Source organism: Arachis hypogaea, chromosome 1 (genome assembly GCF_003086295.3).
Source record: "Arachis hypogaea cultivar Tifrunner chromosome 1, arahy.Tifrunner.gnm2.J5K5, whole genome shotgun sequence".
In the NCBI taxonomy this organism is placed as follows: domain Eukaryota; kingdom Viridiplantae; phylum Streptophyta; class Magnoliopsida; order Fabales; family Fabaceae; genus Arachis; species Arachis hypogaea.
Window position 1 is genome coordinate 97,418,128 of NC_092036.1, and position 16,975 is coordinate 97,435,102.

At 32.0% G+C, this 16,975-nt stretch overlaps 2 protein-coding genes across 3 annotated transcripts; one reads left to right on the forward strand and one right to left on the reverse strand.

The window, feature by feature from the left end:
- The first annotated feature begins 4,279 nt into the window (after positions 1–4,279).
- On the forward strand, positions 4,280–8,867 carry LOC112700040 (nucleoid-associated protein At4g30620, chloroplastic). The gene is made up of 7 exons (XM_025751751.3): positions 4,280–4,652; positions 5,210–5,364; positions 7,644–7,744; positions 7,844–7,883; positions 8,024–8,095; positions 8,407–8,463; positions 8,560–8,867. The coding sequence occupies exons 1-7, from the start codon at positions 4,562–4,564 to the stop codon at positions 8,632–8,634; spliced, it is 591 nt and encodes a 196-aa protein (XP_025607536.1). The 5' UTR covers positions 4,280–4,561; the 3' UTR covers positions 8,635–8,867.
- A 130-nt stretch (positions 8,868–8,997) lies between these two features.
- Positions 8,998–12,976, reverse strand: LOC112700024 (serine carboxypeptidase 24). Of its 2 annotated transcripts, XM_072200229.1 has the most exons (10): positions 12,901–12,976; positions 12,494–12,749; positions 11,328–11,435; positions 10,765–10,860; positions 10,585–10,677; positions 10,393–10,475; positions 9,921–10,318; positions 9,732–9,827; positions 9,463–9,571; positions 8,998–9,342 (listed from the first exon to the last, which is right to left on the reverse strand). In XM_072200229.1, exons 2-10 carry the CDS (start codon positions 12,747–12,749, stop codon positions 9,199–9,201), a joined length of 1,383 nt encoding a protein of 460 aa, XP_072056330.1. In that variant the 5' UTR covers positions 12,901–12,976; the 3' UTR covers positions 8,998–9,198. The 2 variants fall into 2 exon arrangements, with proteins under 2 accessions (XP_072056330.1, XP_025607535.1); XM_025751750.3 differs by lacking the exon at positions 12,901–12,976 and having other exon boundaries at positions 12,494–12,813.
- Positions 12,977–16,975: the final 3,999 nt, after the last annotated feature.

Sequence of the window (16,975 nt, forward strand, 5' to 3'; positions counted from 1 at the left end):
GGAAAAAAAAAGGGTAAAACACACCATTAAATCAAACCTAACTCAATTACACAATTCATCTAAATAAAAAAGCGTTACATGAATCGCTCTAATCACCTCTCGATGTAAATCGAATGAGTCACACTCGATTTAGCTGCTCTCATAGTAAATTAAATAACCCAAATTCGAATTAATAAGGACACATGCAAATCGAAACAGCCTAATTCGATTTATGCATGCATGCATCTTGTCCTAATAAATCGAATCAATATAGCTCGATTTAGCCATGTAAGTACGCCTATAATAATTCGAAACAACCTGTTTTCATTTACACATGATTTGCTGCACATAGTAATTCAAATTGGATTGTTTCGAATTATATACGATGTGTGCCCATGGTAATTCGAATTAGACTCATCCATTTACTACGAGTATCCCATAAATAGAATTCGAATTGAGCTCGTTCGAATCACAAATCAAAAGTCTTGCCCCACCAAATCCCAGAGAAACTTCAACCCAAACACTCCAATATTTGAAAAATCTGTTGATGGGGATAAGTCAGACCGTCTTTACCGTTTGGATGAAGTTGTCCATATTAATGATATCATCAATAAAGAGGTTAGTACATACATTTTTTAAAAAAATAGTATTAAATGTTTTACCCTTTTTTTCTCTTTTAACGCTAGTCATTATTTATAATTGTTAAACTAGATAGAGTAGTTAGATTAGTGACTTAATAATTTCTAGAGGTTTGACGGAGTAAGTTCTAATTTGGATAGTAATTATAAATAAGTAGAAGAATATGAGTAGTGAATATAATGTGTAGTGAAATTTAGTTAGAATAAAAGTAGTGATTGGAATCTATGTTGTAATTTGGGTTGTTATTAAAGAAAGTATGGGTATTGACTTGCTGTTTTATTTAGAATTCAAGTGATGTGGATTAAGTCAAAAATTTTATTAATATCAAATTTATTTTTATTGGGCCCAATTTGATTAATATATGATTTTATTTTGTGTTTGTACCCGTAACATTATTTGGTTGCGTTTATGGTATTCTTTGGATTAAGAGATGTATTAGTTGATATTGTTATGTAAATATATTTTGATGTGGTCCTAAGAGACAATTTGTTATGTTATTTATGCAATCTCACCGATGTATCACGAGCATGAGACGGCAACAGCGTATGCGTCTAAATGAGAAAGTCGTTCCGTACTTATAGATGGCTAGTTTATACCATTTTGCGAGGCTAAACAAGACTTGGTTTAGGTTGGATAAGCTGTTGGTGAGTGCATTCATGGAGCGATGGCATCCGAAGACGCACACATTTTATATGTCGTTCGAAAAGTGCACGATTACACTGCAGGACGTGGCGTACTAGTTAGGACTGCCGATCAATGGACATTACGTCAGTGGATGCCTGACGGAGTTTGAGCGATACATCGAGGGTGGTTGCCCAATTTGGGTGTGGTTAGATGAGCTGTTGGGTGTTTTGCCTCCTGCAAACTACATTGACAAGTTTACGGTAAGATGCAGTTGGTTGCAGGCAGTCTTCCTGATGGCACCGACGACACCACTGTTAGAAGGTATGTCTGAGCCTATATCATGATACTTTTAGTAACTCAGCTATTTGGCGATAAGTCCGGTACTTGCCTGCACATTCGGTGGCTGTCATATGTAGCCAGGCTTGAGGATATGGGTGAGTACAGTTGGGGATCAGCTACTCTGTCATGGTTATACCGATGCATGTACCGCGTGGCAAACAGAAATGTTGTAAAGTTAGCTGGTCCATTGCAGCTGCTTCAGTCATGGATCTTCTGGCGTTCCCTAGTTTCAAGCTTGCTGGATATGATACCGTTGGTTGGCCTTTGGCTTCAATTTAGTGTTCTATTTATGTGTTATGTTTATCACAATTTTTGGTGTTATTTTCATTTAGTGATAACGTGTGTTTGGGGTGTAGGTGGTCAGGTCACAACCCGACCGCGAGCGAGAAGGGACCTCGAGTTGCTCATTGAAGTCTTAGGATAGATCTCCTATATGTTGAAAATGTGAGTATTTTGTCAAAGCTAAATAGTTAATATCTATGATGATAGAGAACATTGTATATTTAATGATGATGTTTCAAACTAGTTCTATTCACGTATCACTTGGATGTTGTATAGCTCTCATGATGTAGTTCAGGTGGTGCATCTAGAGATACTAGAGCCTCGACATTCGGCATTGTAGAAGTGCGTGACAACGTTGATATATTTTGTTATGATAGAGTAGCACCAGATATATCGGGTTTTACCACAGTTTGGTGGAGTACATCCTCTACTACAATCTGCACTCGATATCGATTTCTTGATGGCGAAAGATAGTAGAGGTGGTGATAAGTGGTTCCCACATAACTTGTAGTTCCCATAACTTGTAGTTCCCATAACATCTCAGGGGTCATGACCTCGGGAAACTGCCGACGACAATGGAATAGAATTTCCAAATTTTCGTCACTCCCTATGACAAACGAATCGTATTTCACATCATCCCGCAAAACTGAAATTGGAATTCTATAAAATAACTTTTCAACCCGTTTCATGCTTTGCAATCCCAGTTTTTGGATTATAGAATTTAGAAACTCAGTAAAACTCGTTGAAAGTTTCAGAAAAATACTAAGGGGATCCTCATCAGTAAACTTAATTCCAAAACGTATTTTTTTCTTAATCGACCCTCTATAGTACACCAATACTAGAAAATTATCCTCATTGGCCATTGTGTTTTACTCTCATACAGAATTCATGTTCGCATCATATTTATATAGGTTGGTCTTACAGTAAATCAAATAGGCCTAGTTCGATTTACATATGCATGGTAATTCGAATCAGCCCCATTCAAATTATATAAGGACAAAACCAGGGGTAAATCGAAACGGCTTGTTTCGAATTACTAGGGATCTTACATTAATGCATAAATCGACTTAGATAGATTTAATTTGCATTTTTCCATAGTAATTCGAGTTATGCTGATTCGAATTAGTATGAGAGTTGGCAAATCGAATGAGACTCATTCGATTTATATAAAAACGTGCTAATGGGAGATTCATGTAACATTTTTTTTATTTGAGTGAATGATGTAATATTGAGTTAGGTTTGGTTAAATTGTGCGTTTTATCCTAAAATAAGTAATAATTAGTTTTTTAAATATGTATCACGTAGATTTCATTACTCTTTTTATAAGACTCTTAATATAGATAGAAAAGATAAATAGTATGAACCTAACTAATTAGTGAAAAGATTAACAAATTATGAAAATAATAAAATTTTACATCCAACTAAAATACTTAATAAAGTATAACTAAGTTGTTATAACAATTTTTTAAATCATGCGTCTCTTTCTCCGTTTTCTTTTCCTTCTCCTCCTTCCTTCAAATCCGTGCACGCATCCTCCTCCTCCTCCTCCTCCTCCTCCTTTTTCTTTTTCTTTTCCGTTATCATTATCACCAATAACACCAACATTTTGCAAACATTTATATTAGTTCTGATTTTTTCTGATTTCATCATTAAATAATTTTATTTTATTTCTTAATTTATTTCGGTTCATTTGTGTGTTAATTGAGGTTCACTTAATACTGCTGATAAGTATTGACCAAATTTTTTATTTTTTAAATAATTTCGATTTATTTCTTAGTTTAATTGAGGTTCGTATGGATCAAAAAATGAATTGGATGTGTTTTTGTTGATAATTGAGTCTTTTTTACTGTTTGTTCAAAATTGAACTAATTTCGGTAAATTTGTGTGCTACTTAAGATTCACTTGATGTTGTGTTAAGTATCGACCAAGTTTTTTATTTTTTAAGTAATTTCGGTTCATTTCTTAGTTTAATTGAGATTCATTTGGATTTAAAAATTCATTTGATGTGTTTTTATTGATGATTGAATTTTTTTATTGCTTATTTAAATCTGAACTAATTGAATGAAATAGAGTGAAATCTGATGCAATTAAATAAAGTAACAATGAATAATTTCATTCTTATTTGCTAAAAAACACATACAATTTATTTTTGGATTCAAATGAACTTCAATTAAACTAAAAAATAAACTGAAATTATTTAAGGAATAAAAAATTTAATGAATACTTATCAGCAGTATCAAGTAAATATCAATTAATTCACAAATGAACCAAAATTATTTAATAATAGCACTAAAGAAAATCATAACTAATAAAGATGTCGGTATTATTAGTGACAAGGAGGAAGAAGAGAAGAAGAAAACTGAAAAGGAGAAGGAGAACGAAGAATGATATATTTTACGTAAATGTGCGTGTATATATGCTTGTATGATGAAAATGATTTTTGTTGAGTTTGAACCAATTTAGTTAAACTTGATTAGCAAAAATACTTAAATGTGTAGTTAGATTTTTTTTTTTTGTCATCACACAAAAAAAGAAATACTACTGTATTTCACTGTCCAACACCCAATAAATAGAAGGAAAAAAAAATCCCGTTTTATCCAATATCACTCCGTCACTCATCTTACAAAAGAAAAACAAAATCATCGTATCGTATCGTATCTTGTTCAAAACCCACAATTCAAGTTAATCTGGGGAACCAATGGCATCAACTGTTTCCCTAACTGCTCATTTATCAAACATACACGCACCTAATGGGCGCAGAAAGTTTTCCCCTTTATCAGCTGCACCATGTAAGTCTTCCCTTCTGTTCGTTTTCATTCCGGTTGCTTCCAAATTCGTTAAAGCTTGGAACTTTTTTCGCTTTATCTTGTTACGTGGGACCTTTCCCTGGGTTGACTGTGACACACTAGGTTACCATGAAGAGAAAGAATTGCTTAGTTTTTAGGGTTTCTTTTGTTGCATTGAGTATCCGTCTATCTTCTGCTTTCCACTTGAAGCGTTTCTAAATATTGCCCCAAAGGCCATTTCTTTTTGTAATTCTGCTGAAAATTAATTGCATATTGAATTGTTGGTTTATCATAGATTGGTTCGGACTATTATTATTCCAAGTAATTGAAAGCTGGAAATGTTCTTGGTTTTATGAATAAGAGATTTGAAGTTTGACCTAATTTTTGGAAAATATGCTCACATTTTGTAATAGTTAGTTTAGAATTAGACTGTAAACAAAGTAGGGAATAATGGGCAAAATTGACAAGGTGGTTTTAGCTTGAATCCATGTATCATCTATGCTTTAAATTGTGGAAAAAATTGAGTTCTTATAAGTTTTTCACCAATTGCTGTTCTATAGGTAAATTAAACTCCAATGCAAATATACTTAACATGAAGATACTATGTCGATCCGGTCGGCAACAAGTTGGACCTGCTAGTAGAAACTTCCGAGTGTATGCCTTATTTGGAGGAAAAAAGGAGAACGACGATAAAAGTGATGACGCACCTTCTAAGGTTAGCCGATTTAGGTTTCTCTTGCTGTCGATGTTAAATGTGAACACGCGCAGGGCAACAAATTTTGCTTTTTGGTCCATATTTCCTAATTTACTTATCTGTTTACATTTTTCGCCATTCACATGCCGAAATCAAGATAATGATTATTAACTAGTTGCCAACTGGCCACATGAACATGTTCATATGACGAAAGCATAATGGGCTTTTCTTTCTTCCTTGTTTAATTTTCATCGTGTTAACTAGGCTAGTAACTTTGAAATTGGGAGATATAAATGCTGTTGTTATGTTTATCCCGGAACTTTCAGAAAAGTCTGGTTAGCCAATTTAGGTTTCTCTTGCTGTTGATGTTAAATGTGAACACGCGCAGGGCGACAAATTTTGCTGTTTGCTCCATATTTCCCAATTGACTTGTCTGTTTACATTTTTTGCCATTCACATGCCGAAATCAAGATAATGATTATTAACTAGTTGCCAACTGGCCACATGAACATGTTCATATGACGAAAGCATAATGGGCTTTTCTTTCTTCCTGGTTTAATTTCGTCGTGTTAACTAGGCTAGTAACTTTGAAATTGGGAGATATAAATGCTGTTGTTATGTTTATCCCGGAACTTTCAGAAAAGTCTGGTTAGCCAATTTAGGTTTCTCTTGCTGTCGATGTTAAACGTGAACACGCGCAGGGCGACAAATTTTGCTTTTTGGTCCATATTTCCCAATTTACTTACCTGTTTACATTTTTCGCCATTCACATCCCGAAATCAAGATAATGATTATTAACTAGTTGCCAACTGGCCACATGAACATGTTCATATGACGAAAGCATAATGGGCTTTTCTTTCTTCCTTGTTTAATTTCATCGTGTTAACTAGGCTAGTAACTTTGAAATTGGGAGATATAAATGCTGTTGTTATGTTTATCCCGGAACTTTCAGAAAAGTCTGGTTAGCCAATTTAGGTTTCTCTTGCTGTCGATGCTAAACGTGAACACGTGCAGGGTGACAAATTTTGCTTTTTGCTCCATATTTCCCAATTTACTTATCTGTTTACATTTTTCGCCATTCACATCCCGAAATCAAGATAATGATTATTAACTAGTTGCCAACTGGCCACATGAACATGTTCATATGACGAAAGCATAATGGGCTTTTCTTTCTTCCTTGTTTAATTTTCATCATGTTAACTAGGCTAGTAACTTTGAAATTGGGAGATATAAATGCTGTTGTTATGTTTATCCCGGAACTTTCAGAAAAGTCTGGTTAGCCAATTTAGGTTTCTCTTGCTGTTGATGTTAAATGTGAACACGCGCAGGGCGACAAATTTTGCTTTTTGATCCATATTTCCCAATTTACTTCTCTGTTTACATTTTTTGCCATTCACATGCCTAAAACAAGATAATGATTAACTAGTTGCCAACTGGCCACATGGACATGGTTATATGACGAAAGCATAATGGGCTTTTCTTTCTTCCTTGTTTAATTTTCATCATGTTAACTAGGCTAGTAACATTGAAATTGGGAGATAAATGCTGTTGTTATGTTTACCCCGGAACTTCCAGAAAAGTCATATGCTTTGATGGTTAGTCTTGTAGATGCATCACTGTCCCAAAGTTTTTAACCGTTTCATGAGTGCACAAGTTAACCTTGTGGCTTGTACAATTATACTTTAAGCTGTTTAACTATCGATGAACAGAAATGGACATGAATTCACTTAAAAAAGGCCATTGTTTATGTAGTAGTGAATATTAGGGAGTGAGCAAAAAATAAGTGTAGTGGAGATGAGAATGTTGACATGAACGAGGACAGAGAAAACTACAAACAAGATGAAGGAGGTGTATCACCATCTTAGGGGGATAATATGGTGACTCACCTAAGGCGGTTTGAGAATGTGAAAAGAGTAGAGGACCAGTAGGGGCTTCGGTAAGAAATATTTGACTAAGGGTTAGAGGGAGGCCCGAAAAACAATTCCAGGGTAAACAATTAAAAAAACCTTGTTCTGAATAGTCTTATTGAAAATTGGATTTTAGATAAGTTTGATGGCTTTCGTTGTACCATGAAGTAAATTCCGAGTGGTATGGGCTTACTTCTTCTCGCCGTGTGCATGTAGACTAATTAAAACGCTTTACTTTTACGCTTTTCTAATCTCTATTGAATTCAAAAATTGCAGAGATAGTATTTTGACTATTTTCTTTTGTTTAGTATGTTGTGTATTTTTGTAAGTCTGCTCTGACCAATCCCGATATGCAAAACTTATGGGCTTTACATTATGGTGGATTGCTTTTAGGCAGGAATTTTTGGAAACATGCAAAATCTATATGAGACTGTGAAGAAGGCGCAAATGGTTGTCCAGGTTGAAGCAGTGCGAGTGCAGAAAGAACTTGCTGCGTATGGCTTTCCTCCTAAACAAGTATAACATTTCCATCTGTTTTGAATAAAAAAAAACTTATTCACCATAGACTTTTGTGTCTTTGTTAAATTATACAGAGCAGAGTTTGATGGTTATTGTGAGGGTGAGTTGATAAAGGTATGACACGTGGTCTCTCTCTCTCTCTCTCTCTCTCTCTCTCACACACACACACACACACACACACAGAGTGCAGTTGAAATAACCTGCAACTATGTTTTCATTTGTTAACTTGCCTTTTAATGAAGTTTAATTTGTAGGTAACACTATCGGGGAATCAGCAACCTGTTCGAACTGAAATCACTGAAGCTGCTATGGAATTGGGAGCAGAAGTAAGAAATTAATTGATTTGCAATTTTGTTTACTTTCAGCTGTCATTATATTTAACAGTAGCATATTTCTTTCATGACTATGTGGTGAAATAGGAATCAATATTTTAAAAGTAAAAACAAATATGAAGTCATTCTATATGTAAATTGTTTATTGTTTTCTGTAGCTTACATGAAGAATATTTAAGAAATTGGTAGGCTATGACCCAAATATATGAATTTGGAAAGAATTAAAAAAAAAATCTATTCTAGTTAAGTATATGACCTTAAGTTCTCATGTATTTATTTTAAAAAAAAATATCCTTGTGTTGCAGAAAGTATCCCTTTTAGTCACTGAGGCATATAAGGATGCACACCAAAAGAGTGTCCAGGTGAAAATCTCTATTTTAAAAAGGATGAATGGAAACTCATTTGCATTTGTTGTTTACTGAAGTGGGAAACTATGCTCTTGCTTATTATGATTGCAGGCCATGAAGGAGAGGATGAGTGATCTTGCACAGAGCCTAGGAATGCCACCAGGACTTAATGAAGGAATGAAGTGATGATTATGACATGAACCTCAATTTTGTCCACAACTATCTCACGCAGAAGAATGCTTATTTGTTATTTTACAATGATTGTAATTTGTGAATTTGCAATCTTGTTTAGTATTCATCTAAGCCCGGATATAATTTCAAGTGGTGGATCTGCTATTCAATGTCCTTCTCCTTTGTCTTTGAGACTCTGTCATGATTTCAATTTTGAAAGATCAATTATCCATGATGTATCTGCAATATATTCTTGTCTTTTTTCAATAATGTTGAACTTAGGATATAGATGCAATGTCTAGCGATCTTAATTCTTAGGCAATAAGATTTGAAAAATAACACCAATGAAAATTCTATGCTGGCTGATACACCCTCCAATTTCATGGGATAATGATGGCCACCAAGTAAATCTGAATTGCATTAAAATAACTAAAATGTGATAAATGTATGATGAAATGTTACAATTTAATGAGTAGGTGTATATTATCTGTTTAAGCAAATGAGATGGAAAAAAAAATTGATATCTGATTGGTTAAAGAATGCATTGAGGTGCAGCTAAGTTAAACACTGTAACACATTTCAAGACTTTGGTAGCTTCTTCCCTGCCAAAAATGACTTGAAAAGAATGTGAGCTCTCTCTGGCTGAAACAGTGGTACTTCATGTCCAGCTCCTCTCACTGTTGCAAATGTCAGTCCATCATATACCTCTGTCCATCCACCTACCTAGATAACTCCCCAAAACACAAGCATCAATGTGAAAATTTTATGCCTGAAAGTTTTTTTTTTTTTTTTTTTTTCATATGTATATTTAAAATTTTGGCTTCAAAAGAAGTTAAGGCTTACCTGTCCACCTGATGAGTACCATGGATACCAAGGAGTTTTAATGGTGAGGTTGAGATGGTTGAGTGAAAACCTTGTGGCTGTAACTGGAACCACTGAATCTGTGTCCCCGCTGCATTATATACAGAAAGAAGATTGTAGCAAAACATGTTATTATACAGAAAATTCATTTTTAAAATGTTCCAATTCCATTTTATATAGTAATATAAAGAAAATGATGAGTTGTACTAATTCTCTTTATTGTACAAGTTATTAAACCATAATATATATACCTGAAAACCCATATTCTCAATCCAGCTGCAATTAACTCTTTGTATATGGGCAATATAGAAAATTCAGAGTCCTTCCAATTTTTCAGGAGCACATCACTGTTGGATCAACAAAAAGTGTATAATTTAGAAAACTTAGAAGGTTTGAAATTTGATTCTCATATGTGAAAGTTTAAAGTCAAATAAAGAGACCTGCAAGCAGTCCATTTGTAAGGAATGTTGGTAACATTTGCATGCATTGCTTTCTGCACTTGAGGAAGATTATAATATTTCTCTGCATAATTTTCAGTACAAGGATCATAGCCAGAAATCATATGAAACATTGTAGTCTTTAGCCTTATGCGCCTAAGAGTGCTGTTTTGTGATGCTGGGCATGTAGGAGTATAGATACTGTATTGATCAATGTTTCCAAATTCATTGTTGACTGCATAGTTCACAGCATCATTGCATTCTTGAGAAGTGTTCTGTGCTTTGAAATCACAATGTTTGATGATAGATTTGTATGAATGATCTGATATCATTGAATGGCTCCACCAATATGTCACAGTTCCAATGCTATCATGGTAGTTATCAGTCACAGCATTTCCCACCTATAGTTTTCATGTTACATGCCAAGTATATAAATAAATAATACTTAAAAAATGAAATATAAAATTTGACTTACAATGAACCCTTTGAGATTAATAATGTTGGGATGTTCTTTGTTATAATCATAGATTTTCTTAGCCAACTGAGGCACATAATGACCTGAACAGAGAGCATAGTATACTAGTGTTAGCTAGCTTCTATATATATATATATATATATATATATATATATGTATATGAATTAAGAATCATAACTATTTTTCATATACCTGCATAACTTTCCCCAGCAATGTAAAAGTCCCTATATTTATACTGTGGGAATCTTGACATCCATTTAACTAGAAAAATCAGTGCATCCTGAGCTGTTACAGAATCGGAATTTATTTCATCATAATTAGTGACATAGAATCTAGAAAAAGTTGACATACAATTATATTGGACAAAGTTACCTGTTCTTTTGTCCCCTGAAGTTAGGAGATCAGAGCTGATATTTGTGTATGAAAAACCAACACCAGCAGGTGATTCAAGAAACAGAATATTTGCTTCTGAACAATGCATGCAGAACCAAGTTAATTAGTTAGTTAATTAAGGCTATTGTGAAAATAATATAATTAAATGTCATTAATCTTTATTATGTATTTAGAGTTTGTTTGGGTGAGCTTTTAAGAAAAAATCTTTTTTTGAGTTATCTTTTTTTAAAAGATTTTATGGAAAAGTAAAAGTAATTTTATGTTTGGGAATCTCATCAAAAAAGATCTTTTTATTTATCAATTATGTTTGGATATAACAATATAAAAGTACTTTTTTGTTTATTTATTACATGAAAAACATCCTTTTTTTTAAGGAAAAAAGATCTTTTAAAAAAATGTAAATTATAACTTCTCAAATTTTTTTTTTTTATTTTTCTAGTACTTTTACTTTTACTACTAAAAATTTGCCAAACACACTAAAAAATAAAAAAAATATTTTTTTTATCGAAATAATGACGCCCAAACAAGTACTTAGTATTTACCTTTGTTCCAAGCATATCTGTTAAGATATAAAGAAGAACCAGTTTTGTTTATCCTGAATGGTCCAATTTCCTCTGATGCCCCATATGCTACTGATGAACAACCAGGTCCTGATCCAGATCCAGTACCACAAAATATTCTAATTTCGGATAAAGTTTCTCTAAAGTGAAAAAGTAAGAGATTAATCGCTCTTAAATTAAAGTAGAGTTGCTTATAAGTTATATACAATAAAAATTATAAATCCAATGATAATTAACTTTAAATTTAATTTTAATACATTAACCGTGTAAAGCACGTACAATTATATCCGTCCTTTTAGATAACTATTCACGTTATACTAACAATATATTAGAATTAAATTCAATTTAACCAAGTGAATGAGAGTATATGAATGAGCATCTTTTTTGTAGGGACAAAATGGAAAAGATAGTTCAATTCTCATTACTACCATTGTATTGTTCATTGTTTGTTTCTGCTTTCTAAGACAAATAATAATACAAAAAGGGTTAATAAATTATTTGTTTGGACTTTAACGGAAATGAGATTAGATTCTTCCAAATAGAGGAATATAAACGTCAGCAATAGAATAGAATAGGATAGAAGGAATAAATAAATAAATAAATAAATAATAGTTCTCAGAATGAGTGGCGGTGCATGTTAGCAGGGAACAGTGCACATTAACTCAAAGTGCGCCAGAGCAGATAGAGAAGTCAACGGTCAACGATATATACATACATACATTGATACATACATGTGCTTCAGCCTGGCTTACTCATTATTCACCATTCAATTCGTTGAATTCAAATTATTTAATTACTATTATCATATGGTTGCTTAGTTGTTATAACTTGCATATGCTGTCATTTGATTCAACAGACATGGTTGCCAAGTTCTGTAGCATAGCATTTACAATAAAATAATTAAATTAACATCAAATAATATTTTAATTTACATGCAATTGTCTTAATCGTTAAATATAAAAATAACTAAATAACTGCACGTAAATTTTTAGGTAGGAATTCACTTTCAGTTGTCTTTACGTGAAGTTGATAGTTAAGAATCGTTAAATTTTAATTCAATCAAATATATTAAATCATCTAACGATTCTTAGCTATCAACTTCATACGAAGATAACTGTACGGTGAGAATGAAAGAGATATTTATGTACCTCCATTGAGCCAGAGAAGAAGAGGTTTGTTGTTGGGAGAAGAGGGAGACTGAGTGAGCCAGTAGAAGAGTGCTCTACCATGTTTCTTGTTTACACTTACATATCCTGAGAACTGTGAGAATCTGACACGTGGCTGACCCGGAAGCTCTCTTATTCTATCTTCTTCTTGCTCTCTTGTTATTGCCATGGATGATGATGATGAACATATTGTTGCAAACACCATCATATAGAACAACATTGCTGCCATCCTCATCATCTATGAAGGCAAATGTATGTATGTATTCAAGGGTGTGGAATATAAATACTACTAGTACATATATATGGAACACTATATATATATATATATATATATATATATATATATATGTACCTCAATAATTATGATTATAATAATAAGATACACTCACAACACATGAGCGAGAGAGAGGGAGCTTAATTAGGCCATGCTTGCAACTTGCATTCTATATGGTTACGTTTGATTTTGAGTATGGGACAAAAAAAAAATACCGAAAATAAGACATAAGAAATAGAGACATATAAATTAGTATTTTTATATTTTATTTTTTCAAAAAAATATAATAATAAAAAAATAATTATAAAAAATTAATAAAAGAATAAAAAATAAATTATTTCGTTAATATTCAGTATTTTTTGTTATTAAGATGTATATAAAATATATTGATTTAATATTTTTAAATATAATATTTTTATTTATATTTTATGTGTCAACGTAATTTTGTATTTTTAATTTTTTTTTTCAATTTTTAATCCTGATAAACAAAAACAACCAACTTATATGATATATTGACTACTACTATATAGTCATAACACTGAATAAGAAAGACAATAATGTATAGTACCTACCTCTGCAACCCTATCATTCTTAGGTCAAATATCCACTCAAAATCTTCCAACAACAACCATATAACTTGTTATTCAATCTCTTTCAATTAAAGAAGAGACTATAATATCAGAATTAGCTAGAAAATAAAAAAATATACAAGAATAGAGAGAATGGAGGCAAAATTTAATCCATCATATTTCATCATCAAATAATTAAAACATAAGCCGGTTTAATTAACATATAAGACTACTAAATAACTAAATAAGTAAAAATTAAGAATACTTTTAATTCAAGAAGAAGAATCAATATTTTTTAAATTGAAAAAATTGATAAAATAAAAAGTTACTCATTTTTAAATTAAGATAATAAAATACATATTTCATAAAAATTACAAATTTAATAGGAATTTTGCTAGATAACCAACACTTAATTAGTTAATTTGTCATTAATTAGTAATCCTAATTTTTAAAATTATTTAAATTTTATTCTTTAAAAATTATAAAATCAATAAATATTAATTGTAGTTATTTAAAATTGACTAATTAAAAATTATTTATCTATACTTTTTCATTTAATAGTGATTAATCTCTTATTATATTATTTTACTTAATTTCTTTATTTTAAAAGATCTAAATTTCAAAAAAAAAAATGATGGTCCATAAAATGTATATGCATGTTATATCTATATTATTACCAAATTATTACAAGTTCTTTATTTTCTTTTTCATGGATCAAACTATAAGATAACAAGCATTTACTCCTACTTTGTAATCATCAAAAGGAAGTATATAAATTAAATAAGTCACGTGAAACATGCCAAAAGACAATAATATTTGTTACAGATGGAACAATCCGGCACTCCATTGAACGTTGATACATTATATATTACAATGCATTCATTGTGATTTGTGGATATTTTTAGTTTGTCCCTATCTCAGAACTACTAATTTAGAACAATATAATTTATGTGACGCATCTCATTATATTATTAGCTGGCTAGTTGTTTTCACCATCATGATGATGATCGACTAGGTTATGTTTGTTTATTATAAGTATGTGACAGGGTGTGCATGAGTCGGATGAAATTGTGTTTGATGTGATTTAAATTCGATTTAAAATATATATTGGGTTTATTTATTAAACTCAAATCCGATTTTAGACTTGATGAAACATATATACTTTTGGGGTCACAATTATATCAGGTAAAAATCGGGTAAAAATTGGGCCGTTAACATTACATTACCTTGATACCTTCTTATAAGCTAGCATGTGAAAATATCCAAATTTCCAAGACTCCAATCATTATTTGACATGATAGAATTCACTTAGAAAAATATAACAATAACCAACTCTTTTCTAAAAACTAAAATTAAAGCATAATCATAATCAATACTAATATTGTCTAATAACACCAAATATTTAAATCAATACAAATAACACAATATTATGCATTAATTAGTCTAAAATCTTATACATTTTAAACATAAAACATTAACTTATAGTCTTATAATAACTAATAACACAAAATATTTAGGTTTACAATACGTAAATTCCACATAAGAATAACCTTCATCCATCACTAATAACACAAAATATTAATTGTGTATGATGACCAGGCCATCGGGCCGATTTTGGGTGGCCCAAGCCATGGTTCGGACCCAACCCGAAATAATGATCGGATCTATTTTTGAAGCCCTTACCCGATCCTAGACCCGGTGAAATCACACCAAATTAGCCCCTAAAGTGTTCGGGGCCAGACCGAGTCTTCGGGCCGGACCGGGCCATACACACCCCTAATATGAGACACTAATAAAATAAAGATACAAATTAAAATATATTTTAGCAGATACAACATAAATAGAAATATTGTGTTAAGAGATATTGAATTAATATATTTTATATCTATTCTAATAAAAAAATATAAAAATATTAATAAAAAATACAATTTATTTTTTATTTTTTTATTATTTTTATTAATTTTTTATTATTATATTTTTCAAATTTTTTAATAAAAAAATAAAATAAATTAGACTTTAATAACTTATTATAATTTACTAAAGAGAAAAGCTTAGTATACAAGCGATTAGGGCTTGTAACTATTACAAGTTCATTAACGCCTAATCCACTAAAACGCGTTGCAACTCCTACGTCACTTACACGCGCTATACAAAGATCCTGCGTTTATATAACTACCAAATTTAAAAGATTTGTTTCCTTCTTTGTTTTCTTTCTTTTCAAATTTCATCGTTTTTCTTCTCGCGCGTCTTCCCCTGGTTTTTCGATCGTTCTTTTCCTCTCCTTTCTCATTGGTTTGTTCTTCGTCATTGACGTTAGTTTTTCTTTCTGTAACTCCAGCTTCGTTTTGACATGGTGTATTTATAGTTTTTGACATGGTGTATTCTGCAACCTCTTTGTTGTTGATGACCAGTTTGTTCCGAAGGTTGGAATGACCTTTACCACCCTTGAAGATGCTGGAAAATTTTACAGGAACTATACCAAGGTTGCAGGTTTTTCTACAAGAGTTCGGAGCACAAATAGAAAGGAAAACGAGATTAAGAATCAATTGATTACATGTAGCAGAGAGGGAAAATGAAACTCTCATAGCAAAGACTCATTTGATAGGAATTGGAATGATTTTCTGCTAAACTTTGGTCTTGTGGACAACAAGTGGCTTTCATGTAGTGTTGGGTTAAAATCTGCAGCAGAGGTGTAAATTTAATTTTTTATCAGGTGTATTTATAGTCTGTGTTTGTGTGTATTATGCAGATCTCTATGCAGACCGTCATATATGGGTTTCAATCTATCTGATCACCACTTCATATTATAGTACCTGTAAATCAGACATTTTGAATACACCAGAGAGAGTTTAATTAATTTTGGTCTTGTGGACAACAAGTGGCTTTCAGGTAGTGTTGGGTTAAAATCTGCAGCAGGGGTGTAAATTTAATTTTTTATCGGGTGTATTTATAGTCTGTGTTTGGGTGTATTATGTAGATCTCTATGCAGACCGTCATATATGGGTTCCAATCTATCTGGATCACCACTTCATATTATAGTACCTGTAAATCAGACATTTTGAATACACTAGAGAGAGTTTAATTAATTTTGGTCTTGTGGACAACAAGTGGCTTTCAGGTAGTGTTGGGTTAAAATCTGCAGCAGAGGTGTAAATTTAATTTTTTATCGGGTGTATTTATAGTTTGTGTTTGGGTGTATTATGCAGATCTCTATGCAGACCGTCATATATGGGTTACAATCTATCTGGATCACCACTTTATATTATAGTACCTGTAAATCAGAAATTTTGAATACACTAGAGAGAGTTTAATTAATTTTGGTCTTGTGGACAACAAGTGGCTTTCAGGTAGTGTTGGGTTAAAATCTGCTGCAGAGGTGTAAATTTAATTTTTTATCGGATGTATTTATAGTCTGTGTTTTGGTGTATTATGCAGATCTCTATGCAGACCGTCATATATGGGTTCCAATCTATCTGGATCACCACTTCATATTATAGTACCTGTAAATCAGACATTTTGAATACACTAGAGAGAGTTTAATTAATTTTGATCTTGTGGACAACAAGTAGCTTTCAGGTAGTGTTGGGTTAAAATCTGCAGCAGAGGTGTAAATTGAATTTT